Source organism: Coregonus clupeaformis, chromosome 10, assembly GCF_020615455.1.
Source record: "Coregonus clupeaformis isolate EN_2021a chromosome 10, ASM2061545v1, whole genome shotgun sequence".
Lineage (NCBI taxonomy): Eukaryota > Metazoa > Chordata > Actinopteri > Salmoniformes > Salmonidae > Coregonus > Coregonus clupeaformis.
The window spans coordinates 26,697,527-26,714,880 of record NC_059201.1 but is presented as its reverse complement, the minus strand read 5'-3'; the positions used below and the strand labels follow the sequence as shown (position 1 = coordinate 26,714,880).

At 44.8% G+C, this 17,354-nt stretch overlaps 1 protein-coding gene across 5 annotated transcripts in view; it reads left to right on the top strand.

The window, feature by feature from the left end:
- LOC121574945 (calcium-dependent secretion activator 1) overlaps window positions 1-17,354 on the top strand; it is a 182,433-nt gene that overhangs the window by 44,538 nt on the left and 120,541 nt on the right. For all 5 annotated transcript variants that reach the window (XM_045222924.1, XM_045222923.1, XM_045222922.1 and 2 more), the window contains exons 3-5: window positions 1,971-2,303; window positions 16,252-16,332; window positions 16,776-17,009. In XM_045222924.1, the coding sequence (XP_045078859.1) occupies window positions 1,971-2,303; window positions 16,252-16,332; window positions 16,776-17,009 (648 nt within the window). The remainder of the gene's footprint in view (window positions 1-1,970; window positions 2,304-16,251; window positions 16,333-16,775; window positions 17,010-17,354) is intronic.

Sequence of the window (17,354 nt, the reverse complement as noted above, 5' to 3'; positions counted from 1 at the left end):
GTGGGATCTTGTTCCAGTTGGTTTGTTCCGTGTTGGTTGTTAACCTAGGACGTCACGTCATCGTTTGTTGTTTTGTTTGTTCGTGTATTCATCAAATAAAGAAGTATGTTCGCTCATCACGCTGCGCCTTGGTCTACTCCGTCTAACGATCGTGACAAGTGTGCTCCTAATCTCAGCTCGTTACCTGTAGAAAAGACACATGGGAGCCAGAAATCTTTCTGATTGAGAGGGGGTCAAATACCTATTTCCCTCATTACAATGCAAATCAATCAATCAGATTTTTTTGTTGTTATTCTGTCTCTCACTGTTCAAATAAACCTACCATTAAAATTATAGACTGATCATTTCTTTGTCAGTGGGCAAACGTACAAAATCAGCAGGGAATCAAATACTTTTTTCCCTAACTGTATGTGTCACAATCTTCGGGAAGAGAGGACCAATGCGCAGCGTGGAATGTGAACATACTTTATTTATTATTCACCACACGAACAAAACAACAAAAGATACGAAAGGTGAAGTCCTTGGTTACAACACAAACCATACGGAACAAGATCCCACACATGACAATGCCCAAACGGCTGCCTAAGTATGGTTCCCAATCAGAGACAACAAGCAACAGCTGATTCACGTTGCCTCTGATTGAGAACCACCCCGGCCAACATAGAAACACAAGCACTAGAATATCACCCTAGCACACAAAACACAAAGAAACAACACACCCTGGCTCAACATAACAGAGTCCCAGAGCCAGGGCGTGACAGTTTGTGAGGTGCTAACCTGAATCCATGGTCATCCTGTGCCCTTAGCTTTGAGTATGACTATCCTTCCCATCCAATCAGTCCACCTTCACTCTGAAATCACAGAAAGATGAGGTTTAGAACACTATTTCAAACCTACCTAAAAGTTAGAGAAAAGGAGACAAGAAAATGTAGTGAGCGAAAAGGTGATTTACTCTGCCTGTAGAATTAATCAATGTGGCACTTCAATAAGCCCAAATTAGTGAATTGAAAAAGCTGAAGCAGATTATCCAATTAAATTAAAGCCTAATGGTCTTATTGGCTGAGTTCTGGATGCTTACACACTCCCCACATCCCCACCTGCTCTGGAAACTGGAGTTGAGACACCTGGGGTGCTCTTTGTAATGCTACTGTATGTGAAGGTGACAATGTCTAGACAACATTTCAGCTCTATTTTCTATATCAGCAGTTCTATATTTAACACTCCCATTTGTGCAATGTTCCCTTCTTTTTGGCCCACTAAGAGCACTGCTGCTGTTGCAGAACAAGTCAAGTGTCCAAAGCTGGCTCCAGACAGAGTGATAAATGTCTGTGTATCTGTGTGTCCATCAAGGCTCAGAGTGATGGCCTTCTGTCTTCACCCTGCGTTAGGCACTGATTTGGAACAGAGAGTCTGTCACTGTGAGCCATAAGGAGGTTGCACGGTAGAGAGAGGGCCAACATCTGAGTCAGCCAGCCATTTGGGTCCCTCTCTCTATGTCTCTCTCATTCTATTTCTCTAACCCACAACCCTTGGCATGGAAAATTGCTTTGTGGGGATTGTGAAAAAAATATATGTACAGCTTGGAATTGAACAGAGTAGCACAACAATGTCAGATTGAATTGAAACTACAATAATTTATTTCCCTCTGCACCTTCATCATAAAGACCCAAAGGCCGCGCTGTAGCAAAGCCTCAAAGAGAGAAGAAGTACTTTTGCAGCTGCGTCTTCATTTCACATCCCTCCAGAAGCAAAGACGTGTCAGCCTGCTACCAGGGCTACTATACGCAGCTGCAGGGGAGAACGTCTCATAGAAAATAATGGACAATTTCAATTCAGGAATTGAGTTAAAATGGAATTGATCCTAACCTCTCAACCACACTGTATGTTCTTCCCCCTGTATGTTCCTCCTGCCCTGTAATGTTTAATCCACGTGCTTAATGCCCTTTTTCTGCTCTCGACCGTGACAACAGATATTTTTGAAAAGTGACCGTGTGTGCCGGATGGTCCAGAGCGGAGGTTGCTCGGCCAGTGACTCGCGGGAGGTCTTCAAGAAGCACATTGAGAAGCGTGTCCGCAGCCTGCCCGAGATCGACGGTCTGAGTAAGGAGACGGTGCTCAGCTCTTGGATGGCCAAGTTTGACACCATCTACCGTGGAGAGGAGGACCCCAGGAAGCACCAGCAGCGGATGACTGCCAGCGCAGCCTCAGAGCTCATCCTCAGTAAGGACCAGCTCTACGAGATGTTCCAGTCCATCCTGGGCATCAAGAAGTTTGAGCACCAGCTCCTCTACAACGCCTGCCAGGTGAGATAAGAGCTTCAGGTCATGTCCTTTACCAGACATTTGTCTTAAAACACTAACACTTTCCCTGGTGCTGATTTGTCATTTTCACTCCTTTCTCCCGGTCTGATAGTTGACTTGAGCTGCAGTGTCACTCTTTCACCCCTCTGATGGTTTGACTTCAGGCTTGCTTCCTGTTAAGTTCCAATGAGTGGAAATGGTAAAAGTGTGCTGTGAAAACCTTTTAGGGTTATTAGATGAATTGTCACCTGTCACAGGAAAGCACAGCTGGAAGAAGGTGTAGTGAGCCCTTCAGCATGTCTCAAGTCATCATCCAGCCTTTTGTCTGTCCAGGATTAACCATTCAGGTACCACACACACATGAAGCTGGCCACACAGTATGTGTGTAGTGTGTAGGCCTAGCCATTTTATTATTAAGACCTGTGTATCGTTGTAGTCCAGGCCAAGATTGAAATTACTTTTCTGCCATTGCTTAATTTAGTAATGTGCCCTGTCCACGCCCCAGGTTCCAGTGAAAAGGCATGGCCAGCCCATGAACTTTAACACTGCTAGTGACTCATCCTTTGGCAGAGACACAGGAGTCAGCTCTCTTTGTACAGAATCAGAATGAGAATAGTCAGGCCTGTACATTTTCCATCTCCATGTAAATAGTGAAAATGAATTAGCTGTAGGATGTGCTAACGGATAAATCTGCACAGACCTGCTGTGTGTTACATGGAATTAGGTCCGACATTGTGCCATTTTGTTACGAACGGAATTGCCTACCTATTACCTCCTACTGTTTTCTTTGCCCTGTTTTCAAGAATAGGATTTTGTTTTCCTCTGCCACAGTTTGAAGACACAATTACTGTCAATATCAACACCCACTACACATTCAATCTCTGGCACATACACATACGCACACACACACCAGGGTTTCCGTTAGACTGCAAAAGCCGGCTTTTGGCCAATAAAAAAAACGAAAAACTGTTGCCGGCCAAAATGACCTGCAAAAAAAAGTATGCTTTTTATTCATTGATGGGAATACCAGTTGATGTAAATACATTTGACCGTCATGCTTATCGGTCTATAGGTTAATTTTCATAATTTAGTGGAATTAAATTGGCCTGTGTGTATTTTCATTAGTAATCATGAATGTTTTTTATCCAACACAAATATAACACGCACACAGATTTCCCCTGCAGCTCCTCAGCTGGTTGCTGCTGGAGTAAAACGTGTGCTTTTATAAGCCCATTCATTGCACAGCTATTCTAAATGCAATCACGTGTTAAAAACAGTTTTGGTGCACGATTAAAAATAGCTATTTTTATTTCTCAACTGGTCATTGAAGCATGCCTCCCATTCACCATTCAAGTGTAGGCAACAGGATATCAACGTGTCACACACCACTTTACAATGTGAGCTGGAGGCAGTATACATTTTGAAAACATACTTAATTGTTTGAAATCGGAATGTTTTATTTCATATTATGAGGCTGTTGTGGAAATTACAAACAGGGACACCTGGTCAATATTAAATGAATAATTCTTTATTATCAGCAATCTGGAGAGGTTCTAACAAACGTAATGCTCCATAGTACACGTCGGTCGGGAGCTCTGCCGGGGCAGTCCCGTTAGTTCTCTTATATACTGCTTACACAGACAAGTTATATTTGCATGATTTACATTATTCATCATTAATTCATCGTTAGCGTTTGGTTCATGCAGGTGACCGACCAATACCTCACGAGGCTTCTTCTGTCCAAGCTGAGACCTTGAAACTGAGATACCGCTTTCGGTTCTCAAAGCAATGTTCTGGGCGTACTGCCAAATTGTTTATACACTTTCCTTTTCCGCGCAGCAGGCCATGTACTTCTATGCATGCTCAGGCGCGCGTGCTCCCTCAACATTATCAGGAGAGAGAAAACAGACATATGCTCATTGTTCACATGGAGCACTCCAAACAAAATACAATAAAAAAAAAAGAACTCGGAAATGATGGTTATGTAATAAACCAAAACTTGTTTCTCACAAGTGTAGCAGGTTGTGAACTCTGGAAACAACGTTTCCACTCTGAGAATGAGAATGGTAAATTACTTTAATTAATACATGCATTAACAGAAATGTATGTAACCAAATGACGAGGATTAACGGTACATTTACTACTGGTGACATTATCTTCACACATGTTTTAGATTATTTTAACTGACAGCCGCAACTCAATTATCAGCTAGGCCTATTGCCACGTGCGCTGCCCAAATTGACGGCTTCCGAAATAGGCATAGGCCTACGAGCTTGTGATTTGAAACAATCCACAGCTATTTTTATAAAGAAGCAAATTATCCTTGATTTCTCTGTGGCTAAGTCATGCTTTCTGGTGAAGTATTTTGAATGATTTTATTTATTTCTGTATAGACAGGAGTAATTATATAATTTGGACCCACCACTATGCCATTTCTCTCCTGTTCTATTGGTTTTCATATCAACTTTATTTCGTTGTCCAGAAGCCAAAGGCACAATCCTAGTCATATTAGCAACCCATCCTAGCTGTTGCATCTTTAGATTTCCCCTCTTTCTACATTTTTCTAACAGAGATTTTTTATCTCTGTCATATATGGAACCGCTAATAGGTCCGCTGTTTAGAATGGTGTTTTCCCAGGTGCGCTGTTTAGAATGACGTTTTCCCGCTAATTGGACTTTGGCAAATGTTTGAAAATGAAGTTTTATTGGCTGCTTCATTACATGAGTTTTATGTTCTGTTAAGCATTACCATAATCTAAATGCGATTTCTGTCATTCTGAGCACCGTGGGTGGATGCCCTAATGGATTATGCACCCAATGCATATGGGTCCGGTAAATTTCTCAAATGGCCGGTAAATTAAAATCTTCACGTTTTCCGGAAACCCTGACACACATACATGTATACAGTATTTTTTACTATCCTTGTGGGGACCTAAAATGTATTTCCATTCAAAATCCTGCTTTCCCTAACCCTAATTCTAACCCTAAACCTAACCCCTAAGCCTAAAATAGCCTTTGTCCTCATGGGGATCTGGGAAATGTCCCCACGAGGGAGAATGTCCCTTGTTTTACTATCATTGTGGGGACTTTGGGGGATTTCCGGTGCCCCCCCCCCCAACACACACAGACAGACATATTCATATTGGCGCCACACACACACACACACAACCATGCATGCATATTAACGCCACACACACACACGCATACATACATACATATATACATTCACATTCCTACACACACGCTCCTGCTACTCTCTGTTTATTATCTATGCATAGTCACTTTACCCCTACCTACATGTAAATATTACCTCGACTACCCCGTACCCCTAAACATTGACTTGGTACCGGTACTCCTTGTATGTATCCTCGTTATTGTTGTTTTTATCCTGTTACAATTTTTCCTTTAGCTTATTTAGCAAATGTTTCATACTATTGTTTTTTTACTCTGCATTGTTGGTTAAGGGCTCATGAGTAAGCATTTCACTGTAAGGTCTACACCTGTTGTATTCGGCACGTGACAAATACATTTTGAATTGATTTGACACTGTCATGACATGTCAAATGAGGCCATTCTGTGCCAGCCGCTGCTGTGGGCGTCAGATTAAGTGGTTGAAGGACAAGAACAGCTGTCATCCGTGTCCCTACTCGGGTACCTGTCATCATGTACCTTAGGGTTGTGTGTTGAATGCTTTTGAAGGAGATTGAGAGACAGATGGTTCCCTCCCATCACATTGTATGTGTGTGTGTGTGTGTGTGTGTGTGTGTGTGTGTGTGTGTGTGTGTGTGTGTGTGTGTGTGTGTGTGTGTGTGTGTGTGTGTGTGTGTGTGTGTGTGTGTGTGTGTGTGTGTGTGTGTGTGTGTGTGTGTGTGAACCTCTCCCTCTGCAAACCGAAGGCCAGTAGTGCAATTCATAACTATGTAAACCTTTCTGTGAAGAAACAACCTCAGTGACTGACTAAATTAAAATGAGAGGCCGTCTCACCGCTGTGTGTAACCTATGACAGTAGCCCGAGACTCAAAATCTTCTGATTAATGTGTTTTAGCCTGTAAAGATGACTTCAGTTAAGGAATAAATTGAAAAAATGCATAAATTGATTTTCCGCCCTGTGTGGCGGGTGTGTGCTCTGGGTGTGGGTGGAACAGCGTGGGTGTTGTTCCTTTTTATCAGATGGGGTTTGGTGTTATGGATGTGGTTGTGCCGACCGCCTGGCACTGTTTTAATGGAAGCCTGTAATTGGTAAGAATGGTATCTTTATTAATCCAGCTCTGGTGAGGTGGATAATTTGCCTTCAGCTCTACTCACACAACACACTCACACAACACAAACACACACCTTCCGGTTGCCAGTTCATCTCCCTCTTTCAATTGTCTGGTAACCTTCTGGCCACTGGTCTGCCTCTCTAACTTCAAGGATACATATGCCCCATATAAACACTGTACATAAAGCCTGTGGAATCGGTTAACTATAAAACAATATAAAAACATCAACGCAAACAGTTGTTTGTTTGACAAAAACCCCAGCACACAGACAATTTGAGAAGTCTAGCAGAAGTTCCTTTTTATCAGTTATTTTCCACTTGAGGTGGTACAGAAAAACAACAGCCATCATCAGAGTGAGTCTTTAGATTTTTCTGTTAGATGTATAACTAACTCAAGTCACTTGCTGGACACCTCATTGAATATGTATGAGAGAGATCAAACCCAAAGAAAGGACACCTATATTTTAGAATTATAAACAAGGCCATCAACACAACAATTTGAAAGCCAATTCTATACATACATTTGCGGTGATTACAGAAATGGGAGAGATGGGGAAGTAACATGTCCTCCATTTTCATCAAAGACCTTGCTGCTATCGTACAACAAACAGAGATCTGTCTGAAAGCTTTGAAGTAGATCTCAATGCTGGACTTTGTTTTGGTCTAGACTGTGTGGTACTGTATGTTGCTATGCTCACAGTGTTTGTGTGTGTGTGTTTGTCTTTGTTTGTGAAACCTTTCTGCTGTCAGTCAGACACAAACACCATGCCCTTTCTTTGCTCATTCATGGTTCCCATGGCGACAGTAAACATGGCCATCTCTTTCTCTCCCTCCCCTGTCAGCTGTTGTCACCCTGCCTATATTAAACCAGACATACCGGATTGGTTTTCCCTTAATCACATATCAAAGTTTGTCTGTTAATCTATCAATCGGGAGGATACAATTATTTTTTAAACAATTTAAACACTGAGGAGGGGAGGGTAGTCTTGAGATGGAAGGGAAGGAGAGGAGAGCAGAGGAGACTCTTTGGAATGGGTAAAGGTATATAGGGATTTGTATAATCTATGATTCCTTGCCCACTGCAAACCCATCCTTTAGTCCATTACCTCCATTAGCCCCCCCCCCACATCACACATCAAAACTGCTGCTACAAGACTCTTATAATGATTGCTAAATTCCAACTCCTCCATACAGAGTTGATTTACAAGAACCTGAATTATCTGTATCCTCACCCAGGAAAAACAGGGTAGTATCATAGTGTCAGTGTACCCCAAGTTCTCTGTACATAGAATTAACGATTGAACAGACACTCATGCACTCTGAAATATTTACGCTGGCAGAGCTGTGTGCGCGCGTGTCTGTGTTTTTCTTTGAAAAGTGGAAAACAGAAGAGAACAAGCAGATTAGGAGGACTGTAGCCATGACAACGGTAACAGACAGTACCATACTTGACTCTAAACTCAATCAAGCCAGCGGTCCTGAACTGGCATCTAAACACAATCAACCTGAATATGGACAAGTGTGAGAGGGAAACTCTACATAACCCTTATCCACAATTCTCACCGTTCTGCCTCCCTCTGCCTGTGGTTAGACTATAGCTGTTCAAACCCATGGATGTTTTCACTTAAGGATGAGATATCTGCCGCCTGGAGTGCCTAATGATGGAGTGAGCAGGCCTTCAGACTCAGAGGCTCCACGCTCTAGTGAGTGAATGAAAAAGATAGATGGTCCATCATGCTACTCTACCAGTGGACAGAATACACTATCGATTGCCACTCAGTATAATAATACGGCTACTACAGTTACAACAACATGATGCTAAGATGGATACTTCAGATCACAGACAGACAGACTTACTGACTGACTGACAGACAGACATCAGAGCCTAACCCAGTGGGATGTTGGGTCTACTCAATTAAGCGGGCAGGGAACACGATATTCAGTACCATTAAGAGACAGGCAGTGTGTGTCAAAAGAGATGACTTGCTCCTCTGTCTGAGGAAACGTTTGAGGTAGAAGGGACTTCTAAGTAGAGTCGGCTCTTTGCATCAGGGGCTGAGCTCTGTCTTAGGTAGGGCTGCGATGGGAGTACACAGTGGCCCTGCTATAACCCCACATATCAAAACAAATCAAATCAAATCAAATTGTATTGGTCACATGCGCCGAATACAACAGGTGCAGACATTACAGTGAAATGCTTACTTACAGCCCTTAACCAACAGTGTATTTATTTTTAACAAAAAATGTAAAAATAAAACAACAACAAAAAAAGTGTTGAGAGAAAAAAGAGCAGAAGTAAAATAAAGTGACAGTAGGGAGGCTATATATACAGGGGGTACCGTTGCAGAGTCAATGTGCGGGGCACCGACTAGTTGAGGTAGTTCAGGTAATATGTACATGTGGGTAGAGTTAAAGTGACTATGCATAAATAATTAACAGAGTAGCAGCAGCGTAAAAAGGATGGGGTGGGGGGGCAGTGCAAATAGTCCGGGTAGCCATGATTAGCTGTTCAGGAGTCTTATGGCTTGGGGGTAGAAGCTGTTGAGAAGTCTTTTGGACCTAGACTTGGCACTCCGGTACCGCTTGCCGTGCGGTAGCAGAGAGAACAGTCTATGACTAGGGTGGCTGGAGTCTTTGACAATTTTGAGGGCCTTCCTCTGACACCGCCTGGTATAGAGGTCCTGGATGACAGGAAGCTTGGCCCCAGTGATGTACTGGGCCGTACGCACTACCCTCTGTAGTGCCTTGCGGTCGGAGGCCAAGAAGTTGCCATACCAGGCGGTGATGCAACCAGTCAGGATGCTCTCGATGGTGCAGCTGTAGAATTTTTTGAGGATCTGAGGACTCATGCCAAATCTTTTCAGTCTCCTGAGGGGGAATCTCCTGTCTTGGTGTGTTTGGACCATGATAGTTCGTTGGTAATGTGGACACCAAGGAACTTGAAGCTCTCAACCTGTTCCACTACAGCCCTGTCGATGAGAATGGGGGCGTGCTCAGTCCTCTTTGTTTTTCCTGTAGTCCACAATCATCTCCTTTGTCTTGGTCACGTTGAGGGAGAGGTTGTTGTCCTGGCACCACACGGCCAGGTCTCTGACCTCCTCCCTATAGGCTGTCTCATCGTTGTCGGTGATCAGGCCTACCACTGTTGTGTCGTCGGCAAACTTAATGATGGTGTTGGAGTCGTGCCTGGCCATGCAGTCATGGGTGAACAGAGAGTACAGGAGGGGACTGAGCACGCACCCCTGAGGGGCCCCCGTGTTGAGGATCAGTGTGGCAGATGTGTTGTTACCTACCATTACCACCTGGGGGCGGCTGGTCAGGAAGTCCAGGATCCAGTTGCAGAGGGAGGTGTTTAGTCCCAGGATCCTTAGCTTAGTGATGAGCTTAGAGGGCACTATGGTGTTGAATGCTGAGCTGTAGTCAATGAATAGCATTCTCACGTAGGTGTTCCTCTTGTCCAGGTGGGAAAGGGCAGTGTGGAGTGCAATAGAGATTGCATCATCTGTGGATCTGTTGGGGTGGTATGCAAATTGGAGTGGGTCTAGGGTTTCTGGGATAATGCTGTTGATGTGAGCCATGACCAGCCTTTCAAAGCACTTCATGGCTACAGACGTCAGTGCTACGGGTCGGTAGTCATTTAGGCAGGTTATCTTAGAGTCCTTGGGCACAGGGACTATGGTGGTCTGCTTGAAACATGTTGGTATTACAGACTCAGTCAGGGACATGTTGAAAATGTCAGTGAAGACACTTGCCAGTTGGTCAGCACATGCTCGGAGTACACGTCCTGGTAATCCATCTGGCCCTGCGGCCTTGTGAATGTTGACCTGCTTAAAAGTCTTACTCACATCGGCTACGGAGAGCGTGATCACATAGTCATCCGGAACAGCTGGTGCTCTCATGCATGCTTCAGTGTTGCTTGCCTCGAAGCGAGGCCCCATATACACTGGGGTAGGGCTGCCAATACCAAGTGTGTGGGTGTAGAGAGAGAGAGAGAGAGAGAGAGAGAGAGAGAGAGAGAGAGAGAGAGAGAGAGAGAGAGAGAGAGAGAGAGAGAGAGAGAGAGAGAGAGAGAGAGAGAGAGAGAGAGAGAGAGAGATGGGGGAGAGAGAGAGAGAGAGAGAGAGAGAGCGCGAGAGAGAGAGAGAGAGAGAGAGAGAGAGAGAGAGAGAGAGAGAGAGAGAGAGAGAGAGAGAGAGAGAATTACACTAAAAGCCCTCGGATCACAGGTGTGAGTGAGTCCATCCTTTCACACATCTCCCCACCCCCATCACGGAGCGACCTGACCTGGTAACGCACTCTCTCAGACACAAGCTAATGCGTTACTGTACAAAACATCTACCACTGCAGTCTGCAAACAGGAAGGGAGTGACCACAGGAAGAGGAAGAGGGGGGAGTGAGGTAGAGAAGTAAATATGAGATAGATGGGGAGATGGAGAGGGGGGAGAGAAAGGGGGAGAGAGAAGAAAGAAAGTGATCAGCTGGTCCACACCACAGAATAGATAACTGCAATCCCAACAGGTAGGCTCTGTTTAAGTTTGAAGTTTTAATGCACAAGTACAGGGAAATGCCTTTCTTGCAAACTGTGTAACTCGCTGGGGGAAGTGGTCAACTCTCAGATAACATTCATACACTACATTACCAAAAGTATGTGGACACCTGCTCGTCGAACATCTCATTGCAAATTCATGGGCATTAATATGGAGTTGGTCCACCCTTTGCTGCTATAACAGCCTCCCCTCTTCTGGAAAGGCTTTCCACTAGATGTTGGAACATTGCTGCAGGGACTTGCTTCCATTCAGCCACAAGAGCATTAGTGAGATCGGGCACTGATGTTGGGCAATTAGGTCTGGCTTGCAGTCGGCCTTCCAATTCATCCCAAAGGTGTTCGATGGGGTTGAGGTCAGGGCCCTGTGCAGGCCAGTCAAGTTCTTCCACACCGATCTCGACAAACCATTTCAGTAAAGACTGAAATGTGTTCTGCCAGCATTTCTAGTCCTCTTTTCATCTACCCTCTCCCTTGTTTCCCATCCCTCTCTCTTGTTGTTGTTGTGAAGAATGCCTGAGTGCCCTGGCAGAGGGTGGAGAGGGGGTATGTAGCGTGGACAGAGCGAGAGAGAGAGAGAGAGAAAATGACATTTTCGGAGAATCCGAGACAGAAATGAATAGAGGGATGAATGAAGAGAGGGAGAGAGAGAGGAGGGGGTGAATGAAGAGCGAGATCATCACCTTATAATTTACCAATATCAAACAACCCCCCCACACACACACACACACACACACACACAATGCATGGAGGAAAATCTCCTCATCTTTATCCTGACATCTGTGTGTTGACCAAACAGTCATTAAACTATGCTCTGGGTTCCCTGTCCCCTGGAGGCCTACAGAGGGAGGGAAGGAGAAGTTATGTTGACGAGTTATATTCTAGACAGGGAGACTGTTGACACGGATGGGCCTGGGAGTGCATGCTGACAGTAGTCATGGAAAGGCTGCATGGTTCCAGCGTCTGTTTAATCTAGACACACACACATGCAGGGAAACGTAAATCTGCTTTACCTCATTTCTACCGGCATGTTAAATGTAAAACCAGAGGGACAAAATCTAGACCACCTTCACTCCACACACAGAGACGCGTACAAAGCTCTCCCTCGCCCTCCATTTGGCAAATCTGACCATAATTCTATCCTTCTGATTCCTGCTTACAAGCAAAAACTAAAACAGGAAGCACCAGTGACTCGGTCAATAAAAAAGTGCTCAGATGAAGCAGATGCAAAGCTACAGGACTGTTTTGCACAGACTGGAATATGTTCCGGGATTCTTCCGATGGCATTGAGGAGTACACCACATCAGTCACTGGCTTCATCAATAAGTGCATCGATGACGTCGTCCCCACAGTGACTGTATGTACATACCCCAACCAGAAGCCATGGATAACAGGCAACATCCGCACTGAGCTAAAGGGTAGAGCTGCCGCTTTCAAGGAGCGGGACTCTAACCCGGAAGCTTATAAGAAATCCCGTTATGCCCTCCGACGAACCATCAAACAGGCAAAGCGTCAATACAGGACTAAGATCGAATCGTACTACACCAACTCCGAAGCTCGTCGGATGTGGCAGGGCTTGCAAACTATTACAGACTACAAAGGGAAGCACAGCCGCGAGCTGCTCAGTGACACAAGCCTACAAGATGGGCTAAACCACTTCTATGCTCGCTTCGAGGCAAGTAACACTGAAACATGCATGAGAGCATCAGCTGTTCCGGACGACTGTGTGATCACGCTGTCCGTAGCCGATGTGAGTAAGACCTTTAAACAGGTCAAAATTCACAAGGCCGCAGGGCCAGGCGGATTACCAGGATGTATACTCTGAGCATGTGTTGACCAACTGGCAAGTGTCTTCACTGACATTTTCAACCTCTCCCTGTCTGAGTCTGTAATACCAACATGTTTCAAGCAGACCACCATAGTCCCTGTGCCCAAGAACACTAAGGTAACCTGCCTAAATGACTACCAACCCATAGCACTCACATCTGTAGTCATGAAGTGCTTTGAAAGGCTGGTCATGGCTCACATCAACACCCTTATCCCAGAAACCCTAGACCCACTACAATTTGCATACCGCCCCAACAGATCCACAAATGATGCAATCTCTATTGCACTCGACACTGCCCTTTCACACCTGGACAAAAGGAACACCTATGTGAGAATGCTATTCATTGACTACAGCTCAGCGTTCAACACCATAGTGCCCTCAAAGCTCATCACTCAACACCTCCCTCTGCAACTGGATCCTGGACTTCCTGACGGGCCGCCCCCAGGTGATAAGGGTAGGTAACAACACATCCGCCACGCTGATCCTCAACACGGGGGCCCCTCAGGGGTGCGTGCTCAGTCCCCTCCTGTACTCCCTGTTCACTCATGACTGCATGGCCAGGCACGACTCCAACACCATCATTAAGTTTGCCGATGACAGAACATTGGTAGGCCTGATCACCGACAACGACGAGACAGCCTATAGGGAGGAGGTCAGAGACCTGGCCATGTGGTGCCAGGACAACAACCTCTCCCTCAACGTGATCAAGACAAAGGAGATGATTGTAGACTACAGGAAAAAGAAGAGGACCGAGCACGGCCCCATCCTCCTCATCGACGGGGCTGTAGTGGAGCAGGTTGAGAGCTTCAAGTTCCTTGGTGTCCACATCTCCAACAAACTAACATGGTCCAAGCACACCAAGACAGTCGTGAAGAGGGCACGACAAAACCTATTCCCCCTAAGGAGACTGAAAAGATTTGGCACGTGTCCTCAGATCCTCAAAAGGTTCTACAGCTGCACCATCGAGAGCATTCTGACTGGTTGCATCACTGCCTGGTATGGCAACTGCTCTGCCTCTGACCGCAAGGCACTACAGAGGGTAGTGCGTACGGCCCAGTATGTCACTGGGGCCAAGCTTCCTGCCATCCAGGACCTCTATACCAGGCGGTGTCAGAGGAAGGCCCTAAAAATTGTCAAAGACTCCAGCCACCCTAGTCATAGAAAGCGGTACCGGAGCGCCAAGTATAGGTCCAATAGGCTTCTAAACAGCTTCTACCCCAAAGCCTTAAGACTCCTGAACATCTAATCAAATGGCTACCCAGACTACTTGCATTGCCCCCCCCTCTTTTATGCTGCTGCTACTCTCTGTTTATTTTCTATGCATAGTCACTTTAATAACTCTACCTACATGTACATATTACCTCAATTACCTTGACTAACCGCTGCCCCCGCACATTGACTCGGTACTGCTACCCCCTGTATATAGCCTCGCTATTGTTATTTTTACTGCTGCTCTTTAATTATTTGTTACTTTTATATCTTATTATTTTATCAATGTATGTTTTTGTGATTTTTTTGTTATTCTTTCTTAAAACTGCATTGTTGGTTAAGGTCTTGTAAGTAAGCATTTCACTGTAAGGTCTACACCTGTTGTATTCGGCGCATGTGACAAATACAATTTGATTTGATTTGGACACAATCATAATAACACAATTCTCTCAGACACACATTGATAAACAGACACAGTCAGATGCATATGGTGTGGCAATCAGGTGCACAGCTTTGGCCAGTGGAGATTAGGCAGATTTAATTAATCTAATTATGGTTTGCCTTGCTTACATCAGATCTGATTATATTATGACAGGGATATCTCTCTCTCATTACTGCTCTGGTGTAATGCACTAAAGACTCTCAGTAGGTGAGTCTGCGTGTTCTGCCAGCATTTCTAGCCATCTTTTCATCTACCCTCTTCCTTGTTTCCCTTCCCTCTCTCTTGTTGTTGTTGTGAAGAATGCCTCAGTACCCTGGCAGAGGGTGGAGAGGGGGTATGTAGCGTGGGCAGAGAGACTCTACTGGACTTGTTTGGCACAGGGCATAAAACTCTCTGCCAGAGTTACATGCCTGTGCTTTTTTCTTACTGTACTATTTCATGGCCGCAGGACTAGGCTGGTCTGGTCAGGAGACACATAGACAGTGACTCTGATGTAGTGCTGTTCATTGTGTGTGTGTGTGTGTGTCCTACCTATCCTACTTTAAGAGCCCTAACGATGCCTCAGAACAGACTGGGGGATTCGATTAGCATAGACCCTAGAGATCTTGTTGCTTATCTGTGGGTGTATGTTTATGGTCATGCACGTGTGGTCTGTGTATGTGGATATGTGTGTGGTATACTGTATGTCTGTGTACTTCAGTATGTGTGTTCCTGCCAGTAAACATACTGCTAGAAACCATCTCTGTAGTAATTTGCTCCTCCATCCTCAGGGGCTGAAAGAGTGGCTGTGACAGATGTGTTTGTGTCTGCTATTGTACTGCAGGCTCCCTAACCACCAATGACTATCCATTTTTCTCACCAGACCCACCTCTGCTCTGCATTCTAGAGAAATAATCTATACTGCACATACATCTTATGAAGACAACTTTGATTTATAGTATAGTAAAGTGACAAAGTAATAGATCTGAACCAGGGCTGTAAACAAGCATCATTAAACAGAGAATTGACTTCCAAGGTCTAATTCTCGACGAACACAATCATTTGACAGTGGTTGAATATCGATCACCTTTTCCAGGGGAGGGGAAGTGATGGGATTCAAATGGAAATTATATTGATTAGCCTACAGCTCATCATATTAGTGGGGTGTACATGTGTAGGATCTTAATTTTACCAGTTTCTCACAGCAGGAACATAATCCTGCAGCAACAGGAAATGTTAATTATTGTGTGGATTATAATTAATGGACATTTTTGTAGGGGTTGATAGATTTTTTGTTAGGGCAAATCAAGTCTGAAATATGTAAGTGGAAATTAAAAACTTTAGAAGCCTTTCTTAAACCTAAAATGTACTACAAGTTTGCATTTCCTGCTGTGCAGGACATTTCCTGCAACAACAGGGTGATCAAATGAATATCCTATATCCGTACATCCTATATCAGCCATTACACCTTGATACATTCATACATTACTACAGACAATTATCCTTTGAAAATAATTTCCACGGATGATTATTAGGATATAAGAACTAAAGGTAATACTATGTCATCATCAAGGCTTGTAATGGAGGTTGTGTGTAAGGCCCTGCGTTATGCCACCTCTAAGGTGATAATAAATGCTGAATGTCAGGTTTATGTCATGATAACGTCTCTTGTTGTTGTGTTTGTTTCCAGCTTGATAACCCAGACGAGCAGGCCGCTCAGATCAGGAGAGAGCTGGACGGACGACTGCAGATGGCTGATCAGATCGCCAGGGTAAGACACAACCACCTCAAAGTAAAGTAGAGAATTAGACACCAACCCACCCCTCTTAAATCACCTCACCAGAGCTGTAGCAGATACAGTAGAAGATGGCAGCTCTAAGGTCTATACACTAAGTACTAGTGGTACTACAGTATGTGTGTGTTCTGAACCCTAGGCCCTCGAGCATAAGGCACATCTTTACATCAGCAAAACAGCCTCAATAATGTAAGAGCAGAGGTAGACTCAGGGCAGGAGTACGCATAAATAAGATCCTGTTTAATAATACCCTGTATGGTTGTAGACTTCACTATGGACTTGTGTGTGTGACTTATCTGTGTGTGTGTGTGACTTATGTGTGCGTGAGTGCCTGTGTGTATGTGTGTGATTTATGTGTGTGTGTACGTGCGTGCGTGCCTGTGTGTATGCCTGTGTGTGTATGTTTCTGTGTCCAACAGGGCGGCAGGTTTCCCAAGTTTGTTTCCAAAGAGATGGAGGCCATGTTCATAGAGGAGCTGAGATCGTCAGTGAACCTGCTTATGGCTAACCTGGAGAGCATGCCGGTGTCCAAGGGAGGAGAGTTCAAACTGCAGAAGCTCAAACGAGGACACAACAGCTCCATCATAGACATGGGCCAGGAGGACGAGAACACACTGTCCAAGTCTGATGTGGTGCTCTCCTTCACTCTGGAGGTATGGTTGGTTAACACTGCAGCTCAAACACAGCTTGCCAGAGACACTGCCTCCAGTGGTCACATGCAGAAGTGTGCTATTGAAGTAGCCCTAACTATTTCATCTGTCAGGCTACATGGAAAATAACATTCAAACACTGCCTCCAAAATGCCATCCCTTTTTGATAAGATAAGATAATGTGACTCTTACTTTAGAGACAGACAGAGACACTGAGAGGGAAAGTAAGAGAGAGATGTAGACTGAATGACAGAGGTGGATTACACAGAGAAAGAGCGAGAGAGAGACAGGGAAAGAGGGAGATAGATAGGCTCTGATGATTATTGTCCTATGGGACTTGGTCCCTCC